At 37.4% G+C, this 26,249-nt stretch overlaps 1 protein-coding gene across 1 annotated transcript in view; it reads right to left on the bottom strand.

Moving 5' to 3' along the window:
* Positions 1 to 26,249, bottom strand: part of LRP1B (LDL receptor related protein 1B) — a 1,653,255-nt gene that overhangs the window by 18,745 nt on the left and 1,608,261 nt on the right. Inside the window, exons 85-86 of the mRNA XM_075529151.1 lie at positions 16,479 to 16,653; positions 11,829 to 11,933 (exon numbers count right to left, since the gene is read on the bottom strand). Of these exons, the coding sequence (XP_075385266.1) occupies positions 11,829 to 11,933; positions 16,479 to 16,653 (280 nt within the window). The remainder of the gene's footprint in view (positions 1 to 11,828; positions 11,934 to 16,478; positions 16,654 to 26,249) is intronic.

Here is a 26,249-nt window from a genome sequence, read left to right as displayed (position 1 = left end):
GGGGCTGGGGTAGGAAGCACTAAAGAACTAGAGGAAAGTTATATGTTTCATCAGTGCTATACAACACTTTGACTGACTCATCTACTCCTTGTGGCCCTTCTGTGAGAGGATGTTAAATAATCTATGGATGAGCATTGAGTCTCTACTCTGCATGCCCCCCCCAACCTCCCTATCCCCATTGGTATGATTTTGTTCTGGGTCTTAGATACCTGATACCTGATCCCAACGTCACCTCATGATCACACAGGCTGCTGTGCTTCTTCCATGTGGGCTTTGCTGCTTCTCAGCTAGATGGCCACTTGTTTATCTTCAAGATTTTAAGACCCCAGGCACTATATCTTTTGATAGCCTGGCACTATCAGCTTTCTTCACCACATTAACTTATGTACCCATTTTGTTTTCAACAATCATATCAGAAAGGAGAGCATCACAGAATGCCAGATTATTAGAACAAACTGTTCTTGTGTTAAGGAAGTACTTGAGTTGAGGCCTAATGTTCATCTGCTACATTAATATTAATCTTATAAATATATGCACATAGATCTATTTCCCCACCATCCTATATATTTACATATGTACATGTCTGTATTTGAACCTCTATAAATGTCCGTTGCCTCCTAGTTCTTTCCTCTATTTCCTTTTACTTTCCTCTTGCCCCTCTATCATGTTTTGCCTTATTCATGTTTAGTAATTCCATGCTGTTATATTGACCCTGCTTAAATCTCACTAGGCATCCTATGCCCTTCTCTCCATTGACTTTAGTTTACTTGTCGTTCCCTTGTTGCTGGATTGATTGCTGCCCCTTTCTTTCTCCCACCTCCTCTTCTCCTGTGTCCCCTTGCAACCACTGGTCCTGCTGTTTACATCTCCAAATTGTTTATTCTGCCTCTCTTACCTAGATAGACATACGGAGACATCAATAAGCATAAAAACCAGGTAAAGCCAAACAAAACAACAAAGGAAGCAAAATACAACAAAACAACAACATACACAAACAAAATAAAGACAACAAAAAGAAAGACAATGACAAAAAAGGAAAAGCTTATAAATAGTTCCAGGTCTGTTTTTTGATGTTTAGGGGTGTTTTCTAGTGGAGTCTGATGGGATACCACATTCCATCCCCAAAGTCTATTTTGAGTATTCCCTGGGGATTCCATCACTTTGTTCCCCTTGCTGTTCTATTGCATGCCCTTAGTGCTACTCCCCAGTGTGATGGGTTCTGATCGGGCACAGTTCCCACACTGTGTCTCCAGTGTTGTTCCCCAGAGCGCTTATGATGCAGTGAGAGACATCGTACCTCATGGTGGTGGTGGGCCTGCCCTGTGGTCCTCACTGTGCATTATCTGCTCTGAGCAAGAATATTATCCTTGGGGCTTAGTGGGTCAGGATGTACTGAACTATATTTTAAAATCCAAATTTGATAATAACTTCTTGTTTGGTACAGCTAGGTATTACTGTGTGTACTTTGAAGAGCCAAATACAGTCTCTTACATTTATGTCTATTATAATGAGTATACTTGATACAAAACTATAGTAATATACAATAATGCTTAAGTTCAATGTATTGCAGTCCGTCATTCAATGTTAAGTGAAGGATCTCTGACAATGCTGTGGGTAAGCATTTTGCTGCATGCCAAATGGTCGGTAATCCAAGCTCACCAGACACTCCTCAGAACAATGATATGGAAGTCTACTTCTTTACAAACAACAGACTGGGAACCTCTCCAGGGCTGTGCTACTCAGTTTTTTAGGCATGCCAGCAGGTGGAATCGACATAATAGCCACAATTACAGTGCTGATCATTTGGGATTTTTATACACAAGTGATCCTAGTTTCCTATTATAAAATAATTTTTTCAGAAGGAATTCTTGATTTCTGAAAAACATTAGCATGATTCAAGAAATACTGTGTTGTTTCATAAAATGAACAGTATGTTTTTTACAAAAAATGTAAAATTTAATGAGAAGCTTTCATTGAAGAGGTGGACCCTGAAGACGCAAATTTATTTTATTTTAAAATTTATTTGATGTATTTTAAGAAGGAGAAAGTTACAAGAAAAAACAAAATGTAGTTTGCCAAGAAATTATCCATAAAAAGAAGTTTGTTAAGTTTATGTAATTTATTATCAATTAAGTTAAACATAAAATTTTGTGCAAGCCATAGGACCAGAAAGGGCCCTGATGTATAAAATGATTAATTAAATACATTTTAAATGAGATGCTTAGTAATAAAAAACCTGTACAATCAGGATATTCTCCAGGAAATGCTATTGAAAACAGATCAGAAAGGCAATATAGATTATATGTATTTTGAGTAGACTATTTCTTATCTGAATACATTATATGCGTCCACTGAAAGAGTTTGGAAGCAATCATAAAATTAATATTATGTACTATAGTGAACTTAATTGAAGATATAAAAGTAGGCTGTTACATTAGAAGCCGTAGTTAAAATTCTATAGTTCCAGGGTGGAAGGAACACCGGATGCATGCTGCAATGATAGTGAGATTCCGTGTTTGAATAATGACTAAGTCATTTGCCAATTACAAAATTGGTAAAGGATGTGAATTCAAAACAAAGCTATAGAGCAAAACCTAACTTCAACTTAATATGTCAAGTGTCATGCAGACAAACAAATAGTTTGCTACCTGAACACATTAAGTTTTAGCATAACACACTAAAACTCAAAGACTTCCAAAACTAAAGACTCAGCCAATACCCCTCCTACTTCTTCCCTTTGCCTTGTGGGCCAATACCCCCCCTAATTCTTCCCTTTGCCTTGTGGGCCAATACCCCCCCCTACTTCTTCCCTTTGCCTTGTGGGCCAATACCCCCCTACTTCTTCCCTTTGCCTTGTGGGCCAATACCCCCCTACTTCTTCCCTTTGCATTGTGGGCCAATACCCCTCCTACTTCTTCCCTTTGCATTGTGGGCCAATACCCCTCCTACTTCTTCACTTTGCATTGTGGTGGTGGGTGGTTAAGAGCGCAAATAAACTATCATAAGAATGTTAGGCATTTGCAACTGCAGTTATAAAATATTGTTCAAGTTTAGTCACCTTATGAAATTTGGGGCAGTCCTAGGATAACAGGAAGTACTTTTCAATGGTTTTAAATTTGCAGTCGTATTGAAAAATTCAATATAAGACATCTATTTTCCTAAAACATTTATGAATGATTACTAAAAGTCATGTGATTATACTTTGAATTATCAGAAAATCAATCTGATATGTAAGTGATATACACACACCTCTTTTCTTATCTTTAGCATAACCTTTGTTCTAGTTGTACGATTTCTTTGATTCTCATATATCCACTGGAAGGCAGCACTGAAGCCTTCCAGAACCAAATAATTTATCATTGATTAAGGGACATAAAAACTGGTATCAATTTCAACTTTCCAATTACTATCACTCAGTTTTCTCAAAATTTCAAGTCTACAACAGAATGGAAAAATGTTCTTGACTAAAAATAACTTCACCAACCAAAAAAAGATAAATACAAATGAGAGTCACTAAAGTTAAACATTGGTAAAAATTAAGAAATTTTCTTATCCTACATAGATTTTAATTAAACACAAAAACACACCGTAGAGTTGATAGAAACATGCTGCAGAGAAAAACATATACTTTCATGCAAAATATGTTAATATGTTCACTAATGGATACTTTTATTTAATTGGAGGGTCAAGTAATCTATCTCTTGTCAAAATCAGTCAATCACTCTGCCAGGGGGATGAACAACAGAAACTATGGAGGAAGCGAGATAGCGGTCGGTTAAGATATGAAAATAATAATAGTTTATAATTTATCAAGGGGTCATGAGAGTGGGGGGAGGAAAAAGAGGAGCTGAAACTAAGGGCTCATTAGAAAGTAAATATTTAGAAAATAATGATGGCAACATATTTACAAATATGCTTAACATAACTGATTGTTATAAGAGGTGTAAGAGTCTTCAAATGTCATTTTAAAAAAAGAATATGATACATCTCTATATACTCATCTAAAATATTTTAAAATAATAACTAAAATTTTGTTTTTCTTAAAATATATTGGTATAGTATAATCATTTTTTCACAAAGAATCCTGTTTAGCTAGTCATATAAAGGAATATATGACTTTTAATATGCAAATGTTTTCAAACATGTAAATTTCTATTAAAAGTTCTTTCAACATTTAATAAATTAGCATTTATTAACATTAAACAAAAATAAATTAATTAAATGGATCTTTCAAAATTGATTCATCTCCTGGGCCTAAGTTTATTTCTAGTAAGACTACTGAGCACTTGAAATGTGTCTAGTTTTAATTGTGATATGCTATATAAGTATAAAATCGACACCAGGCTTTTGAATTCTTAGTATTAAAAAATGGAAAAGTAATATAAAATGTTTAATAATCACATACCTACCACATATTGAAATTACATATATTATATTAATAAAATATATTATTAAATTTTTAAAGAGTAAATTAGTGTTGGCAAGGGTCTAAAAATTGGATCAGAAAGGCCAAAATCATCAACAAACTTCAATAGCTATAAATTCTAATAGAATCTTAAAATACAAAATGTGTACAACTGAATTTCTTGTCCATGAATCCAACAAACTTACTACCCATAAGAGTCCATTTTAAACATGTTTGTCTAATAGCTACCTTGATATGGATAGTCCCCGCCCTCCCGCCTTAACTTCTTTTCTTTTTCTGAGAGAGGCAGGGAAATCTCAATAAGTAAAATCCAGACTCCTTGGAGGTTAAATGGCATTGTTGTTGCCATGGGGTGTCATCAAGTTGATTTTGACACATAATGACCCTAAGAACAACCAGACACAGTCTCACACCATCCTCACATTAGCAGCCACTGTGTCAACCCATGTCATAGAGGGTCCTCTTCTCCATCGCTGCCACTTCTCTTTACCACACATGTGTCCTTCTTCAGGGACTAGTCACTCGTCATAACATGTGGGAAGTACACGAGATTAAATCTCATCATCCTTGCTTCTTAGTAGTCTTCTGGCTGTCTTTCTCCCAGGACAGATTGCTTTGTCCTTTTGACAGGCCTTGATAATGTCACTTTCATTGTTCAGACACATACATGCTATTTCATTGTTGACAACTTCCAGTTTTCCTAGATTCACACGTTGTACATTCCAATTACTAATTGTTGTTTGCAGCTGTTTCTCCTCATTTTGAGTCATGCCCCATCAGCCAAGGAAGATCCCCAAGACGTTACATCCTCGATTCCATCCATGTCTCTATGTTCGATCCTGCGTTGAGCAGGTACCTCTTCCGCAGTCACTCAGACTTGAGGAGCTCACCGTCTGGCACTATCTCGACAACGCTCTGCTTCTCTTCATGAGGCTTTCAGTAACTGACAAATTTGGCTGCTATCCATAGGGTTTTTAGTGACCAGTACCTCTGAAGGGGACAGCCCATTCCTTCTTCATAGTTTGTTGGTAGTCTTGAAGCTCTGCTGAAACCTGTCCCCTTGGGGGCCCTGGTGGCATTTGAAGTACAAGTGACATAGCTTCTAGCATCACAGCAACATACAAGCCGCTCCAGTGTGGCAAACTGATGGGCAAGTGGTTACATGACATAACGTGTGGATTAGTTGAGTTACGTCTGTCAATTTATCTCAGCTGATGAATGCTGCTATTAATATTAAATTTAAAGATTAAATAGGGCATAGCAATATCATTTTGATTTGTGATTATATACCCAATAGATGAAATGTTACACTGAAGTTTTTTCACTTCACCAACCTGATAGCTTCCTTTTTATTACTGTCTTAATTTGAAAAAGTAGAAATAAAGTATCATATATACTTGAGTATAAGCCGACCCAAATATCAGCCAAGGCATCTAATTTTAACACAAAAAGTGCATTAAAATGTGCTGAAAATTCGGCTTATACACTAGTATGTATGGTATTTTCCTAAAGGGTGATAATATATGAAATGGTTTATTAAATTTTAACTTTTTAACCAATGCTTGTTAAGTCTCATAAGTTAGGCCCTCTGACAGGAACTATATAAATATTGCAGGGGTCAAATGTTAAGCAGACAGTTGAACAATCTTTTTCTGGATCTCTCCCATATTTGGAGCATGAATAAGAAATAAACCTCTGCTTTTATACATTTTTAAGATATGGGCTTAAAAATTAAAGTAGTAAGATCCAGTGCAAGAAGGCAGGTAAGTAAATAATTTAAATTATGGGAGTAAATAATTATATATAGTAATACTTGCTTATATTGTGCTTGACTGCTTTAGTTCTTCTCATCTATTGATTATATTAAAGGACAAGCAAAAATGCCAAACTAAGCAAACATAATATGACAATATACACCTCCCTATGGACAACAGTGTCATGATTGTTCTTTACTGAGCAACGCTCCTTGTCTTCTCAAAAGACAAGCTAGACTTTAGTTGTATGTAAACACATGATGCCCGCATTCTTTGTCCCCAGGGCACGACTGGAATGGCCCAAGCTAGAATACGTTATAACTGGTGCCCTGGGATTATAAAGGATAAATATTGGTGTGGCAGGTTTCCTCAGCCTTTACTCCTCCAAAGAGACATGTGCATTTTATATATTGTGCTTTCCAAAGATACGGAGGGTCAGGACACATGTCTGGGACATACAGTGACCTGCCACTTGAATTATGGACAAAGTAGGTGACTAACATTGACTTGCTCACTGCCCCTATTGAAAGTTGTCATCTGTCTGAAAACGCTTCTGACACCATCCTTGGGCTCTTTTCAAAAAACCACCTTCTCCACAGATATCAGGCCAGAGCTGCTTGTCCAAGATTAAGAACTAGAGTTTGAAAGACCCATGAAAATTTTAGCAAATAATCAAATGAAGTTATCAAAATAAAACCTAAAAGAAGAGTGTTGCATGATTTAGAATGAGAAATAAAAACCAGTTATATATCTGGATCTACAGTGATAAAGTTAAGTAGGTATAAAGGACCAATTTTTCTAAACATAGGTTTTTAGGTCTTTCATATTTTGGCCACATAACATTATTTTATAAAGAGGTCTTTCTGTATATATACTAGCATCATTGTCTTTAAGAAGATGAGGCTTGGTGAGGGGAGACGCCGGGCAGTGTAAGATAAGATAAAATAATTATTTATAAACTATTAAGGGTTCAGGGGGAAGGGGGAAGCAGGGGGGGAGGGGGAGGGAAAAAGAAGGAAACTGAGCTGATTCCAGGAACCCAAGTGGAGGGCGAATTTTGAGAATGACGAGGGCAAGGAATGTATAAGGGTGCTTTACTCAATTGATGTATGTATGGATTGTGATAAGAGTTGTATGAGCCCCAATAAAAACATTTATTAAATTTAAAAAAAAGATGAGGCTTAAAGAGTCCAACAGGTAAACCAATTAAAACAACAACAACAAAACTACTGTCATTGTATGGATTGTGACCCACCGTGACCATGTAGAACAGGGTAGCATTGTTGCAGTGGGTTGCTGAGATTGTAACTCTTTATGGGAGTAGAAAGCCTCATCTTTCTGCCACAGACTGGCTAGTGGTTTCAAACAGCCAGCTTGCAACCAATACCCACCAGCGCTCATCATCCTTTATATAGCTAACTAGCTATCTAACACACACACACACACACACACACACACACACACACACACACACACACACACACCAAACATTAACTAAAGCAAATCAGTGGCCACCTTCACCTTTCCCCCATGCCTATTCTCTTGGTGCGGTTAATAGTGTTTCTCGGTAGCCCCACTACCCATTCCCCTCCAAATGCAGTAATCAGTCATGTCACTGCTTCCCCAAAGCCTTCCGCTATCCCAGGAGGAATCAGTTCCTCTCCACTCAGTTGTTTTTCCACCTCACTTGGGCCATCTTTTTATTATTAAAATGACCACGTGGCATTCTGATTAGTTTAAAACCAAATCATCTGCACAGCATGAATTTTAAATTATTCAAAACTAAAACCCCTATCGGAGTTTCTGTCACAACAAGAGACTGTACAGAAACTGCTCAGTGAGCAGACACGGGCTCCAGAGCCAAACAGTCCAAGGAGTCAGAAACGCCATCGTTGTAGGACCTCACTGTCTTGTCTGTAAACGGGATAACAGTAGTGCCCAGTTACTAGATTTTGCTCAGATTGTTAAATTTGATAACACGCATTCTATTGTGCAGAGCATCGCTTATAAGTTGGAACCTCAATAAATTCATGTAGTAACAACAAATGTTTAAAATACGGTGCTTGAGAGAAAATATTTGCTAACTTTGTTTTTGCTATTATTAAGTTTGTTTCAAATTCACACCTAGTTTCACTCACCATTGGTTTGAATTAAATATATTGTAAATGAATTACTAAATGATGAGATAATATAATTATTTTTCTTATGCTCCCTTTCCTAGCTTAAATGATTTGAATGTGCATGAAATTTTACTTCTACTATTAAAATAAATTTTAGTGAGTAGAAACCAAAAACAGGCATTTCCACAAAGTCAAATGCAGATAAAGAGATAGAGATACACAAAAGGAAATAGCATGTATTGTTGGTTCTCTAATAATGTTTCCCTTGCTGAGTTTGCCAGGTTGAGTAATTATCATTATGATTATCCTTTATTCTTAGTAAACAGTTTTAAGTGAAAAAGTATATATAATGGACTGATACAGCCCAAATTTGTTTGTAATTCTAAGGGACATTCTCTGAACAAGCAGTGACCTGGAAGCTAATGTGTGGAGTATGGAGGTGGGTCTGGAAGGCTGGATGCATCTTCTTGAGCACAGTGAGGCTGGGCAGAATAAATGAAGCCTGGGCATCAGAGCAGATGTCGCCCAGTGAAATACCCATGAATCCATTGCCCACACTATTCTTCCCTCCCTGTAAATGGCCCAGGTTCAAACCTCACTGCTTCTAACTTAGAGTATTGTCTAACCTTTTTATAAGACTCCCTGTGGCTGATCATAAGGGCTTCTTGCACTTATCACAAGTACCTCATTCAAAACCACATCTATCATCTCCCTCCAACCTCTGGCTACTCATTCTATTCAGGCTTTAGCATAAGCCCTATTCTTTGCCACAAACTTGGTTCCAATTTGTCTTTCGAGCCACACATTCTCAACACCTCTCCCCAACTCATCAGTGGCTCAAATGGGTCCCTATGTTTCACATCCACAGCTCCGCATACGTGCCTTTCTTTTGGGAGGGTTTCCCACTCCCTCACTGAACTCTAGCAAAATGTCACATTTGGGGGAAACTTCTCCTTTCCCCTAAATTCTTCCAAATCATCTCATCTCCTCTTTTTAATGTGTCACTTGTCCTGATAAGAACTTACTACCCACACTGTAGCCCTGTGATCATATCTACTTTATTATAGGTTAATTAAATGCTCACAAATATCTAGTCCTACAAATTAATGAGTCCCTTCATACCAAATCAAAAAGCAACCAACAAGCCAAGCCCATTGCCCATGAATTGATTCTAACTCACAGAGAGACCCTATAACTCCTTAGTCTGATAACCCTAACCACTGTCATGTGCACTCTGACTTACCGTGAGACTAGGAGTATCTGACTAGGACTCTCTGGTGGGTTTTAAATACCAATCTTCCAATTAGCAGCCCAGATTGCCACAGGTTATGCTACAAGAGCTCCCCAGCTCCTTCATTTGGAGGGGCGGGGCGGGGTTATAGTTCATTTAACTTCCCATGCCTGGAACATTGTACCCTTGATACTATATCCCAGGCCTAGACATGGTACCCTGAAGTGTCAGCTTGGTGCATGACACCTGAAAGGATAAGCGCACAGGTAGGGCAAGGGGGCATGTCCTTTAATTGCAAAATGCACAGAACCTGAGCATGGATTAAGAATTGATCTTATTTATTGAATGCACAGTATTTAAAAAGATGTTTCTGAATTCCTTTGTATGTATTAATTAGTTCAGTAGCATTCCAGAAAAAGTAAGGGTTGTGTTTCCCATTTTAATCACTTCTCATAATGTTTCAACTATTCTCCAAAGATGATATCTTCTACATAATAAAATAGGGATTGCAAACCAAATTGATGGGGGAAAGGGCTATGATGAAATATCTGAATTTTAATACAATTGTGTTATAAAACCATTCCTCCATACTGTGAATGACCTGTATTGGGCTATAATCCAGTTCCAAGTGGGGGTACTGGTTATAGCACTGAGTGTTAAGGAGGGCCGGATATGATTCATCTATAAGGCTCAAAAGCACAATGAGAAAATAATTTCCATGGCGACGAACATGACAGTTATCTTACAGGTGGTCCCTGTAGTTGCTTATAGAATATTAGGATTTATATTTTCATGGATAGAAAACCAGCAAACTCTATCAAGATCAAATTCTAAATATTAAGAAATGTATCTCTTCGATTTTTTAAAAAATGTACCTATTTTCTCCACTTTATTGATTAATAAAGAGAGCTCAGTAAACATTAGGGACATGAAATAGTGTCTTTTATTAGCACTAGAATTAGAACAGCAGTCACTACGTAGCAATCTGTATTTGAAATCGCATGTTAAAAAGTTTAAAAACACCTGCTTCGGTGCTTCTCGAATTGAGAGTCACTCGGTTAGCACATGCATTTTCATTAGGCAGCTCCGCGAGCTTTTGCATGTCTCTGTTTTCCTTCGAAATGCTCTAGCAGCGGAGAGGGCACACACTTGTCAGAGTGCGAAGCAAAGGTTAAGTGTGTACGACACAGATGAGCCCCAAGATTAAGTATGGACTGTGAAATGCATATGGATGGTCATGATCTGAACCAATGAGCGGTGGCCTGAAATGATGTCACATGAAGTGCAGCGTCAAGTGGAAGGTTAAACCTACTTGCATCTTGGCTCATTAAACGCAGTTAACGTGCAAATCCCCTCGTTCTGACAGTAGTGATCACAGGGGTTTGCTTTCTGGTCACAGCGCTGACTTCTAAACCCCACAGAGCATCTGCAGAATTGCAGTAAAATACAGCTAAATAAGTTGTCTGACTTTTTCTTTATTTTGGCAAATGTTTCATTTCATACAAGAATGGTAAGGTGGGAAAAAATGAAAAAAAATGATACCAGGTATATTCTTTCTCATACACAGTCATCACATGTTACTCTCATAAGTGGGGAACAGGATGAAGACTTAGATTATATAGGATTGTCTTCCTTCAGGTTTAACAGTAAAAAAAGAACACTCAAAATAGTGGTTATCCAAGGTCAATGCTGTATTTCAAATTGCCAATTGTAGGCAAGCAGGGCACTAAGATAGAGATAATAAATAAGTCCCAAATTTTCTCAATAGCAGAGAATGGCCAATTGTTTCTGTTAGTATTCAAAAAACCCAGATTCAAGTTAATGTACTCCAGAGAAGTCAATGACTTAGTAATTTTACATAATATAACACTCGAACCCTGGTACATATATCATGATACACTTGAAAAGATACTTCAAGTTGTTTTTAAAAAGAATGTTTTAAATATCAAAGCATTCAGAAAGCATGCTTATTTCTGGGTTGCCATATTTGAACAAGGTTAGTGAAATTAAACATTGTACACCGCATTTCCCACTCCAAGATCTATGAATGTCTGAAATGAGCACGAGGCTAAGAATCTAATATGTTCTCCCTCATGGGATCATTAACAAAGTGAAGAAGGAGGAGATTCTGTAGCACATGAGCAAATGAAGGAACAATACTTGATCAGAGATGTCCATGAACCATTTATTCGAAATCAATGACTAACTGTGAAACTGACTCTGAAAGGCGAGATCTAGAATAGATGTTCTACATGTAGACAGAGTCCGATCACAAATGTCTGCAGTAAGGTACTCACACACACACAGGGACGCTTGTCTCGGGGTCCAGCTGACACGTGCCCCCATTGTAACAGTAGCCATCACACAACTGACAGCTAGAGGCAACTTTCCCATTGGTGCAGCTGTAGGAACAAAGAGAAGGAACATACATACCATAGCTACCAGAACCACTACTGAGGAAAGTCTAAACAAACCCTCTACATGGAAGTTTTCATCATAAAGTCTGCTTGGAGAGACTGGTAATGAATAAGTTTTCAGCAAGACAGACTTGCTAGAGGCAATTTTTATCTTTTTAAAGCAGAATAATGATACATCATCCCCCCAAAAAATTTTTAGTCCATTTGCTTCTCTAAAATAACCATAAAAATAGACATATGACTGTGTGGAAGGGAAAAAGACACACCCTAATATTTCACTTACACTTAGGGAGACATGAACATATATAATTATATATCCTATAATTAGGATCTGATGACCCGTGCGAATCATAAACCACATGATCAAATACTCCGAAAGTGAATGCTTCATCCATGCCTTCTAAAATACAGAATCTAGTCCAGAGACATATTCCTCGGTTTAGACTGTACAATCTGTCACTGAGGGTAGAATTAGCCTGTAGTTACTGTTGTCCCTGAGTTCCCCTTACAGGGTGTGCTGTGATCAGTGTCTGACTCCTTATTTTCTACCAGGAAAGACTAATCATAGCATTCCCTGCAAAAATTAGGCAGCAATCAGGTTAGAGGAGTAATAAATAATGAGGCTACAAAATAATTGAGCAGTTTTCTTGAAAAACCTACTGAGAGATTAATTTAAAGTCATATTATATGTCTGGGGCAAGAATAAAAAAATATTGACTTATAATAAGAACAATGAGTGTAACAGTAAAAGAAAAAAAGGGATATCTGATTCCAATGTTCATTAAACAAACAAATTAAATTATGCTTATAAATTGGAGTGGTTACATGATGAGCCGCGATCTGCACGGTTGCCAGTTGGAAACCACCAGCAGTTTCACAGGAGAAAGGCTGGGTTTACTAGTCCCCCAGGTGTCATTGAGTCAGCATTGACTTGATGGCAGTGAATTTGGTTTTTAAAAGGAGAGAACCATGCATCACCGTGACAAACTATTGAAAGAACTTTTTTTATGGAGAGTAGAATGATACAAGCCTCAGAACAAAACAGAATTACCCTAGATCACATTCATAATTCTGATCATCTGTTCTCATTGGTAATAAGTGTGATGAATAATCAATTAGGGCACAATGAATCTTCACATGACCTTGACAGAGAAATCAATCTACAATACCATTGATTGATCACTTTGGTCATTTTGATGATGTATGGCTATGTTATTATAGCCATAATACAATAATTACCAATGATAGGTGAATTGCCTGGGAACAAGAGGTTGGAAATTTTATAATTTATTTAATCAATGCATATTTATTTAACTTCATATGGGCGGTAGAGCTGCTAAAAATGCACAAAGATGCTTATACCTGGTCTAGGGTTTTTAAATTGAAGCCATTTTACAAGGTAGGTTTTTAAATCCTCCTTTTCCCCCTAAGATAAATAGGAATGATGACTAAATTATTTTAAAACGTTTCATCAACATGTTTTTGAAAAGCTCCTTTGTCCTCTAATTCCATATTTGTCACGAGGTTTCGACTCTCGTTCGTACTAGACATGGGAAAAGAGGAGGTTTTCAATATTTCACAGAGACTGGCACAGCCCATGGTCTTACTAGCTGCATGCAGCTGGCGATAAATCATGGTGACCTCATGTGTGTTAGCATGAAACTGTGCTCTGTCAATGTTTCGTGACTGTGCTATTTTGAAAGTAGATCATGAGGTCTTTGCCTGAGGTTGTCTATGGTTGGGTTCAAACCGGTGAGCCTTTTCTTAGTTGCTGAGTGCTTCAAATTCTCCACTGCACAGGGAGGGCCTCCTTTAGAGGTGGCTGACGATGGTGGTGCTGAGTCAAGGAGACACAGAGTGGAGGTGGTGCCTGGCAAGCTAAATGGATCCTGAGATATTTTTCCTTGTCCCTGTCAAGCAACCTTGAAAATCAATAGAGCACAGAATCATACTGTTTCTTGTTCCATCAAAGGAACAGAGTCCAAAGAAAAGAAAAGCTCATCATGTATTAAAGAGTTCCCATAAAAAGGATAACTAGCTGCCAAATATCAGCTCTTAAGAGATAAAACATAAATGCCAATTGTTGATTGCTTTTAGACTTTGGCTGCCAGCAGTTATGAAACTTGTTGCCTACTTTTCCTTCAAGGACTTTGTTTGAACATGGAAGAGAGGACACAAGCTTGTAGTTAATTCCAATGTGAAGTACAATTTATATAAATCATTATAATACTTCAGTTATTGTTACATTTTAATGAAAGGTTTCATAGTAATTTTAGAGATGTGTGTGACATACTCTACAAACCAAAACAAACTCATTTCCATCAAATCATTTCTAATCCATAGTACTCGTGGATAGATTTTCCAAAACTACGTATCTTTACAGAAGCAAATAGCTTCATTTCTACCTACAGAGTGGCTGGAGGTGGGTTTGAACTGCCATCCCTGTAGTTAGCAGCGCAACGCCTCACCAACAACATCAGAGAATACCTGGATATACATACATACAATATATGTGATATAGTACTTTCCATGTGTTAATTATAATTTGTTTGTATACAAAGAAGACTCATAATAATTGACATAGCTAGAGTATTTTTAAATTATTCAATATTATGATAAAGAATTCTTCAGAATTGAGCTGAATACTTAATTTAAAGTTTATATTGAGTATACCTGACAGAATACCTATTCTAGTTGACAGCTCATAGACTATATAATTAATAACATAACTGCTTAGTTGCAATCACAAGTATAGATAGTGTTTTAAAAAATTTATAACTAAATAAAAATGATTCACTTTAGCTATGCTGTAATACTGCTTCCTGTATTTGTTCTTTACCTGTGAAACAGATTTAAACATCACATAAACATTAACTTAGTGCTGATAAAAGCTATAATCAAAGTGAACATTAATTTTAATTAATATATTTTTTAAATACCTGGAGACTTGTGCCTTAAAGTTGACACTTTTAGACATCTAGTTTATCTGGTCAGGTAAGCATGTTTGTGCTGTTTTATTCTGAAGTTCATTATCTACTCATTGTTAAACCCAACTCACTTCCATTGAATCATTTCCAACTCATAGAGAAGCTAACTACAGAGTGTTTTGAGGCTGTATGGGGGAGCTGATAACCTCACCTTTCTCCCATGAATAAATAGGTGGATTTGAACTACGTACCTTGCAGTTAGCAGTCTAATGCTCATTTAATTTGGGTTCAGATGTTTAATGTGCTAAATTAATACCAAAAGCTTGGGTTAATTTTTAAGAGACATCGGGTAATATAGTTCTGAAAAAAAAGATCAGGCTTCGGAAACTCTGCGAGGCAGTTCTTGTCTGACTTACAGGGGCTGCCACAAGGCAGCCTCAACTAGACTGTCACCGATAAATTGTACTGGACGTGAAGCAAAATCTATCTGCACGTTAATGAAAATAAAGTTCTATCATATTGAATGTCATCCCAAGGTACAGATAAGCTTATGTGCAAACATAATTCTGATAACTGATATAAAAATGTATTTTGGTTTTATGTACTTACCGAAGGCACTCGTTTTTCATTTTCAACGACTTTACTTTGAAAATAATGTACTTTCAAGTGATCATATTTGAAAGTGTGAGTAAATGTCATTCATTACGATAGCATAAATCATATTCAGAGTAAATTCCACAATAAAAACAAATTGTTCAGTGTGCTGGTGCTATCTCTAAGGACATGGCATTGGGTCTTGTTTGGCCAGCTCCCTGTCAGTGAAAGCTGATGAGAGGCGGGCTGTGAATGCTGCAGGCCTCTCTCTCCTGCCTGGCTCACATGCTCACTACACTCCCAAGCCAGGCACGTGAAAGTCTAGTCCTTTTTTGGAAAAAAGGTTGTTGAAAGAAGCTGGCATGAGGATTGATTTCTATCATCTCTGGCATAAATTTGTTTCGTGATGGAAACTGAAATGACATTTTCCTTTTGTCAAGATGTTCTGCCTTTCTGTCACTTAATATTTAAAGCAATATAACCAAATCAAACGTGTACAGCTTTGTTGCTGTTGCTTCCCAGAAAACATCATTCCCTGTAATTACTTTAGTATAATGTTCAATGTCAGTTTAAAGAAAAAATATACACAAGCTTGTCTTATATCACAGACCTTTTGTTCTTCCTCCAAAGGATGAATTTGTAATGGCAACAGAAAAGTAATAGTAAGGATTGAGGGATGAAAGGCCTGACATATCTTAATTTAATCAAATCACAGTTGGCCTTTTAAAAAGCATACTGCATTTTGCCATTTATTATTACTAGGAATATTCCATGTGGTCACTAGTCTGCCAATCCCATTACAAGATGGGTTTTGATGTTTCTAACAAGTCTCATATAGGCTTAGTTAAAGGAAATTAATCATCATCACTAGCCTTAAAAATATAATAACGAGGTTACCCTAGAGAGGTTTAGAATAAAGACAATTTACATGACTTTTCCTGTTTTATTACTTTAGTCCCATGTCCTTTTGAGTTCAAGTTCTTCAATTAAAAGCCTGATACGCACTTACTTGCACAATATATCTTCACCGTCTTTACTTATAATGCAATGGCCCCCATGACATCTTATACATTTATCCACTTCACATTTTGTTCCTTCATAGCGGGTTGGACACACACATTCAACACTTCCGTCATCCTCAACGGAACAGGATTCAGAATTCACACAGTAGTGGTGACATACATCTAGGAAGAATGCACATAGGAGAGTCAAATTATAAGATCCTTTACTTCAATCATAATAATGTCACCATTTTTATTATTAAAATAGTGAATCAACAGGTCGATTCATTTCAAAAGACAATTGGAATTGTATTTAATTAGTATTCTCTCATTTTGCTATTGATTACGCTGTTTGTCCCCCTGACTTAGTCATCATTTCATTTAGCTAAGAGGGAAGAGTTATCCCAAATATTCTAGATCTCTGTTCACAATAAAATTTAAAAATATTGAATAATAACCACTCAAATTTTGAAACGAGGCTTCAATATTTTGAAAAGCAGGGAGGTCTATTACATGTGTGTTTGTATATGTACACATTTATATCTTATCAGATTTTAAATATTGAAATACACACTAACAATAATCTTAAGGAAAATAATTTATTACATTGATCCAAACTTTGTGTTTGTCAGATGCTAGATTCTTCTAGCAACCTAATTGAGAAGTGATGTTAAATGAGGGCTTGTTGTCAGGAGAGCTCAGTCCCAGAAGAAGGACATTGGGCTTCGTAAAGTAGAAGGACAGTGACAAAGAGAAGGGCCCTTCAGATGGGCTGACACAGTGGCTGTAACAATGGGCTCAAGCATAAGAACATCCCTGAGGATGGCACAGCACGGGGCAGTGTTTCCTTCTTTTGTATGTGTGAGTCAGAACCATTCGACCGCACCTAACAACAACAAGCAACAAAGTGAGTTAAAGAGGAAGCAAATCATTTTAGAGACTAAGGTTAATCAGTCACAAACTAGAGCATTTCAATTGTGTAATGAGCATGTGGAGCCCAGTAGTGTAGTGGTCATGCTTGGACTGCCATATACGTGCTCATCAGTTCAAAAGTACCAGCAGAAAACTGGACTTTCAACTCCCATAAATAGTTATAGATTTGATGGCAATGAGTTTTGGTTTGAGCTTTCTGCATGAGTGATTTTGTTGATGTTTGCCTTTGCTCATTATTGTGCACCGAATCAACATTCTTCAGACAGTCTCTACTTCAAGTGGGATATACTCAAGGCAGTATTTTGGTTGTATTAGACCTGCTTTTATTTTCTTTGGCTTAACCTAGACTTGCATATGAGTACTTAATAGTTCCATAACCTTCTCTTGGCCTTCTTTTGACTGATGATATTGGGCATCTCCATAATCTTTTCTCATAGATATGCTAAATTTAATTCTTCTGTATATCTCTGGTGAAATCCATGTATATAGTCACCATCTGTGGGGTTGAAGGGTGAACAACAAAATGTGGTGAAGAAAGATGATAGTGTCTGGCTATCAAAATATATAGCATCTGGGGTCTTAAAGTCTTGAAGGTAAACAAGCGGCCATCTAGCTCAGAAGCAATAAGGCCCACATGGGGAAGCACACCAGCCTGTGTGATCACGAGGGGCTGAAGGGATCAGTTATCAGGCATCAAAGAACAAAACGTCATATCATTGTGTGCTCACCTCCCTGATACGACTGCTGAGGACGGATGGGTGCTTAGGCAAATGTGGCGAAGAAAACTGATGGTGACGGCTATCAAAAGATCTAGCATCTGGGGTCTTAAAGGCTTGAAGGTAAACAAGCAGCCATCTAGCTCAGAAGCAACAAAGCCCACATGGGAGAAGCACACCAGCCTGTGCAATCACGAGGTGTCAAAGGGATCAGGTATCAGGCATCATCAGAACAAAAATTTTTACCATAGTGAATGAGTGGGGGAGTGCAGAATGGAGAACCAAAGTCCATTTATAGGCCACTGGACATTCCCGTACAGAAGGGTCTTGGGGAGGAGACGAGCCAGTCAGGGTGTGATGTAGCAATGATGAAAAATACAATTTTCCTCTATTCCTAAATGTTTCCTCTCCCTCCCCCTGTTCCCACCACTGTCATGATCTGAATTCTACCTTGAAAGTCTGACTAGATTAAAGGATGTACACTGGACAGACGGGAAGTGGAAACACAGGGAATCCAGGGTGCATGATCCCCTCAGGACTAATGGTGTGAGTGGCGATGCTGGGAGGGCCTGGGGAGGATGGGTTGCAAAGGGGAAACGAATTTCAAGGATGTACATGTGACCCTCTCCCTGGGGGATGGACAACAGAAAAGTGGGTGAAGGGAGACTTGGGCAGAACAAGATATGACAAAATAATAATTTATAAATTATTAAGGGTTCATGAGGGAGGAGGCAGTGGAAGGGAGGGGAAAAAACAAGGACCTGATCCTAGGGGCTTGTGTGGAGAGCAAATGTTTTGAAAATGATGAGGGAAATGAATGTACAAATGTGCTTTACATAACTGATAAATGTATTGATAGTGATAAGAGTTGTATGAGCCCCTAATAATTTTTTTTAATTTCTCTTACAATGAAGAAATTGTTGTCCTTTCAAGATTTTATCATATAATCTCCAGCTTGGTTTCTACCACCATAGTGTCCAACTACTGATCTTTCCTCTTTGTTTCCAGCCTTGGCATTCCAATTCCATAAATTATCAGTACATATTTTATAAATTTCTGGCTGAAGAAAGTGGTAGAATTATCTTATTTCTTCATCATTGGCTTTAATGGTTGGAGGATTGAATCTTATTCAGGGTGCTGGCTCTAGTGAGAGGATTTCTCTCTCTCTCTCTCTCTCTCTCTCTCTCTCTCTCTCTCTTTCTCTCTCTCTCTCTCAGTTTTGGCATATCTCCTTGAGCTTTATTCATTGTCGATCTTCATGTGACTTCTTTCTCACATCTCTTCTCTTGCAATCTCAAAAGAGATGGACGCAAGCACTCTAAAAACGAAACTGTTTTATGAGTGTAAGAAAGACAATCCACTCATCAATGGGAGTATGACCACTAGCATAGAGGCTCGGATTCATGACACATATATGCAGGGGTGGGAGGAGACACAATTTAATCCATAGCATTACTTAATGACAGAAAGGGTTCTAAATATTGGCATCTATATCCATTCTTTGTTCTTGTTTCGGTCTACTGATCAGATATAAAAGTCAGATAATGATGAGCCCTTCCAAGATCTCCATAGGTTACCACAGTTGACAATTCATTAAAATCATGTAGGAGACCTATTTGCAAACATAAATTGCAATGGCTTCCTTGGCCCTTAGACCTACATTCTCGCTCATAGGTACAGATGATCCTCATGGGGTTAGTTAAGAAACTAGTACTTTTTGGAGCAAGGGCTATAGGAAATGATACCTTCGAGAATGTTTTCTGGGTGAGAAAGAGATTAGAGCATCTAAAATTATAATGGATCTGTTTTGAATTAAATAACATTTCTTTACTAACAATGGAAACCTTATATAAAATAGCAACTTACAGTTGTGAACCACATTTCCGAGACGTCCTCACAAACTAAAAAAAAAAGGGTGGATGCCTAAATGTTTATGTCAATAGCACACTGCAGCCACCAGCCACTCTGTGGGGAAAAGTGAAGGCTTTCCACTCTCATAAGGATGACAAGTTCAGAGCCCACAAGAGCGTCCTACCTTGGGCGATAGGGCTGCTGTGAGTTGAGTTGGGGTTGCCTTGATGTCAGCTAGTTTATTTTGGGTTTTGTTTGGGTGGTCCTGGAGCCAAGGGACCTCAGTTGCAACTGTCTTACCTTTTTCCAATGCTTATAAAAATGTTTAATTCACCCTAATTGATAATTTTAGAAACCAATAAGTGGACTTTGGGAGAAGGTAAGGGGACCCCTGGGAGGCTTGTGATGTTTTTCTGGGCCTGATGTTGCTCTACACTGGTGTACATACTTGGTGAAAATTTACTAATTTGTATATTTAGGTGTTTGTTTCCTTGAATCTAAATGAATAAAAGAAACAATTAAAAGGATTTTAAATATAGATGATTTTTCTAACTTGTGCTAGTTTTTCCCTTTACTATATATATATTTTTAAGTATTCATGGTCAACTTTTTGTTCTTTATTGGAAAATTTTCACCCTTTACTTCCTTCAGTGTATATTTATTTTTTCATTTTATTTTGGTGCCCATTATTCAATGGAGTTGGTTAGCCTATGACATAAAAATGGAACCCAAGCATGCTAAAGAAATGTTTGCTTAAGATAAAATTGTGAATGAAGCAGATATTAAAATTCACACTTTAATAAATCATTTTAAATTGCATGCTGTTAAGCCATGCCACCTTTTCCAAAAGGCAAAAAAACATCATCTTAGCCTCAGATCCATTTTTCTACAGCTATTCAAATGGAAAGACGTTTCGCTGCTCTTAGTGCATGTGTACACCACTCTGCACTGCGTGAAAGTGCAGCGGCACAGAGCTGTTGTTGGATGCCATGCCAGCAGAAGTGCTTTCCAATGCCCTTCGCTGAAAATGTCCTGACCTTGCTGCTATTACATTTAAGAAGTGGAGCAGGTAGAAGATGGCAGATTTTATGTGTGACTGAATTCTTTGCTGTCTATGCCGGTTACGATGCTAGGGCAGAACTCAAATGCCTATTTAATAGGTTGGTTCTTGTTTCTTTTTTCCCCCTTTTTTCTTAAAGGCTTCTCTATTGACAATATTCCATTGTTAAGATTCCTGTACACAAGAGCAAGGAGATCAAACTTAATAAAAGCCTTGAGCATCCAATACAAAGCAACTGCCCAATCATCTGATAATGATCAACTGGAAGGTAGTAACAGTGCTTCCATGTGATCTCTGGCATTTTATCTTTTAACACTAGGTGGCCTATGCATGAGCCCACAAAATCAGTGAAGCATCCCCAAATGTTTGCTATGTATTTAGAGGGAGATTCACCCAGGATTTTCCCAACTATCTTAACATCGCCACTGCAAGGTTTGGTAAGTAACAGAAATGTCATCTGTTTTTTTGTTTCTCTTGTCAGGTATGATCTACTTGTCAGTTACAAATGCCCACGTAAAATTGCATAAATAGATGCTGTATTTTCATCTATATCATCTGTGTATATATTACGTATTTGAAAATATATTACACATTTTACAATGACTGCACACATTTAAATTCCAAGTGTCTCCATGCTGTTCATCTAATAAAAGGAATACTCATTAGTACATCACTTCAACATGAAAAATCAGTTTACCAATTTAGCAAAGTGTCAAGAAGAGAAGTAGATGAGACGCTTCTTTGGTATGCAGCTGTTCACTGTGGTATGAAAGGCCGTGCTGCTGATTTAATGAGATCTCAAATGGGCTGGTTAGCTTACTAGTCACTACAAGGATATTTTTCTTATGCTTCAGCTTGAAAAAAAAGTTACTCCATAGAGGTTACTACTTTAAGTTTAAAAATAGCTTTAAAACTATTTTGAAAGCTTTTTTTCCCTAAAAAACAGATGAACCTTTTCTTACATAAAATACATCACTTTTTTACTAAAGTTTAACAATAGGAATATATGCTAGTTGTACAAACTTACCCTTGTAAAAGTGTTAGCCTTCAGCTTTCCATTCTTATGGTTCAGCAGTAATTGAGATGTAACTATAAAGCTATAGATATATCTATAACTATAAAGCTGTGGAGATATCTCAATAAAAAGCCTAATAATCCTTCTATTAAAAAATTAAAGATTAGGGATATTGGTGCTTGGTTAATCACACAAAAATATCATCTAGCCTCAGAACCATTTTTCAGTTAAAAAAAAGACCCAAAATAAAACAACTTTCTTCTTTTTTAAATACAGAACATAACTTATTTTTTTTCCTTCAAGGTTTAAATTTAGTATAATTCTCATGGACACTAATAGGAAGTAAAAACCAAACGGAACAGACATTGAGAAGACAGGAGACAAAGAAAATAAAATGCTCTCTGGAGCGGGGAAAATGTTGAAAATAAGAAAGAGAGAGAGAAGGAGAGGCTATTTGGATAGTCAGCAAGCATTCAGGAGGAACAGTGTAAACTGGTGGAAGAGAAATCTGGTACACAAAATCTTTGATAATTTTTAGAGTGAAATGAGGAAGTGACTATAACAATACAGTGGAAGTGGGTGTTTGCTGAGGACATGCATACGGCACACCGTGTGCTGCAAACAACAGCAAGAACCCAGGAGGACAAGAAGGACCACAACCTGCAGAGAGCAGCAACCTCTTCTCCTCAATTGGACGGTTAAGCCAATAAGGACATAAAAGAATCACATTTGATCCGAATCACAAATAGAGTAAAAGCTCAGTGATATCACGCTACCAATGAAGTAAGTCCTTCCTTCATAGGAAACTTTTTCACTTCATAAGTTTTGAACATTTTACTGGCCGGAATGACTTGACAATTGAGATGTTCTGCATATAACAAGAATGAGGCAATAATGAAATGTAATTAATCTGTGCTAGGAAAGTAGATATTATCATGAAATTATATAATATTTCATATTCACAATACTAAAATGGTTATAACTCTGGCAATTACACAAAGAACTGCATAGGTGCATAAAACACAATCATATAGTCTAAAGGACAAAGATGAACATATAAATTACTGAGTAGTCACATGATAATTGGGTAGAAAGTATTGAGACAATAACCGCATGATTATTTTCTACAATATAAATGGAGTAACTTATGAAGTTCACATATATATTCTGTCTCTATCTTTCTCAATCTTTTTCTTGCTACTAGCAATAAAAGGGAATACTCCATGTATTAATCTTTTAATAGTATCAAAATACACTGCATAAAATATGCACATGTAGAGGTATATATATTTACATATATATGAATATTCATGGAGAAATATATATCTATAAAATCTCTAACTGTATTTAAAGTCTATCCCAAATATTTCTTTCTACTGACTGAAATAATTGCCAACACTAGTAAGTTATAAACTTCTGTTTTCAACTTAGCTGTTCAGCTTGTTATAGTTACTGAAATGGGAAATTTGTTGAAAGCAAAGAAAACCAAACTAAAATCATATCACCTAAACAAAGGTGAGGATGCTCAAGCAAGAATAGTGCGGAAGGAAGGTAGTCTTTATCGGGTAATAGAGAATGGTCATTCAAGGAAAACTGGATCTGTGGTAGTTACCTAATCTGGTGCCAATTTGGGACTTGAGAAGATTAAGAGTGAAGGGTGGAGTCTAGTCTGTCAATCAGGTCATAACCAGTGAAGCCTCTTTGGATATGGCCTTCCCTAAGGATTCTGGGAAAACTCTGGCATTTCTTCCTTGGGGGTGGGAGAGACTCTCACTACTCACTCCCTTGGAGACTCTCTACTGACAAGGCTCATTTCCTGCAACACATCTCTGAGGAGAAGTCACATGAACCTACCCTGACGCTGCCAGAACCCTGGACCTGGAGAAGCCACATGGAGACCCCTGTCAGCACTGACATGCTTGCAACACCACTGGATCCAGAAGACCTTCTACCTACTCGCCTGTGATTGTCTTGCATTCGGTGCCATTGCAAGTGTTTCATGAGTCTGAAGAGGACTTTGTAGATTAGTATCAGACATATGGGCTAATATCAGACTCATGGGCTTGGACTGGACTGAGTTGGGATATTTTCTTAATGTACAATTAGCCTTTATATAAAAATCTCTCTGATACACATGAGTTTCTATGAATTTGTTTCTCTAGTCTACCCAGACTAACACAGGGTCACACAGTTTTATATATATATATATATATATATATATATATATATATATATATATATATATACTGATTGTTCAATTTCATTGACTTTTGATCTAAGTTTTAAAATAAGCTTTATAAATTGGCTTTAAGATTTTTAATTGAGGATCTCACAACACAAAACTGCAGTAAATTAAATTTAGGGTTGGATTCATTTCAGAAAATACACTGGGTAAATTCTAAAGTGTTTATAGTCAAATGTTCTATAACTGATACTCTAGTTTTCATGTAATTTGCATTTCCACATCATTGTAAGTTGTGTCCCTTGAGCAGTCGGTTCTATGAATTCTAATAATATCCCCTCCTCCTCTGCCCTGTATGGGGGTTTATGGTTGTTTCTAAGGCAGAATAAAATGTGAAAATTTCCAGAGCAGCCAATAATGCTGCATCATGAACTTTTGAAGAACATTTGTTTCAGTGTAGTATCGTAAGAGAGTGACAACAGCAATGACCATGACACCACTGTTTAGAATACGAGAAACATGGAGGCTGTGTCCATTTCTTCCTTTGGCTAATAATGTATCTTCATCTGAGCTATTTGACTAAATTCTCCAAAATATGTTTTAGTCATCTTTAAACTGGGGCAGTCATACTATATCATGTTTAGGACTGTTGCCAAAGTTAAGATAGTAACATGAAACCCCTACACAGTGCCCTAACATAACCAAAGGCCAGCAAGATCCAATTTAAGGAGAATTATGGACACACTGATTATAATGATGGCAGGTGCATATGTTTCGATAATTTGTGTCGCCCGGGCACTGTCACGCTGCTGCCTCACGCACTGAGAGCACTGACCTCAGTTTATAGGTGTGGAAGCTGATGCATGGAGAGGTTAATTGACTTGCCTCAAACACACGCTATTCAGGATATAGGCAATTCAATTCCAACTAAGCCTATTCTAGAAAATAAAGCATATATATGTATATATTTGATAATTTGTACATTTGCTCATAAATATATCTAGGGAAAAATATTAACTATGTTTGGTGTTCTCTTTGTATGAAGGAGCCCTAGTGGTATAGTGGGTACATGTTAGGCTATGATCCTCATGGTCAGCCGATCGAAACCACCCATGTTTCCACAAGAGAAAGATGTGGCTTTTTACTCCCAGAAACAGTTACAGTGTTCAAAACTCACAAGGGAGCTCTACCAACGACTTGGCATCGACTCGGTGTCAGTGAGTTAGTTTTTGCACATTAATTAAAACTAAGAATGCTCTCTTCGATGTGAACGATCTGAGGATCTAGGCACCAGACACTTAAAGTTGCTGAAGCTGCCAGAGCAGCAGTCCCGGGGATTTTGCTTGATGCCACCATAATCTAGTAAAATAATTCAGGAACACAAGCAGAGTCTTCTCCGACTGGCCCACAGACTAGTATTTCAGTTGTTAGTCTCATTCCAGTCCAAGTTGGATGATTGATAAGGAGTGTTGGCGCAAGGTAACGTGGTGAAAGAGTTCATCCACGCAATGTAAGGTTGGCAGTTTGAAACCACCAGCTGATCTGTGGGGAAAAGATGAAGCTGTTTGCTTGGTAAAAATTGAGTCAAACTCCAAAAACCAAACTCCACACGGAAATAGACTCAGATCATTGGTTTATCGCACCATATTTTTGTGAAAAAATTTTACATATCTATTTTGATTCAACCAGTATCAGGCGGGATCAAGCTTGTGTTACTTCTGACAAGGAAAGCACAAAGCTAACATTCGGGGCAGAAGTCACACAAGTAAAACCTGCCTGAAGCCCTCCCCATGAGGAGCATGGAAATATGTGGCCGTTTCTCTGGAAATGTTCTGAGCTGTTGAAATACTTAAATATGTTAACAAGCCAGAGCTTTTCCTTTGCTAGAGGTACAGACCAAAAAATGAGTTCGTTTTTCATCTCGCCTGGCTTAAATGGCAAGAGAAAGTAGTTCTTATAAATTTATTCAGTCAGAATGATAAGATTGATTATCTTTGCAGTATTTAATTGAAGATAAGGAAA

Source organism: Tenrec ecaudatus, chromosome 13, assembly GCF_050624435.1.
Source record: "Tenrec ecaudatus isolate mTenEca1 chromosome 13, mTenEca1.hap1, whole genome shotgun sequence".
NCBI lineage: Eukaryota > Metazoa > Chordata > Mammalia > Afrosoricida > Tenrecidae > Tenrec > Tenrec ecaudatus.
Note: the sequence above shows the minus strand (reverse complement) of the source record. Positions and strands in the feature narration are given on the sequence as shown.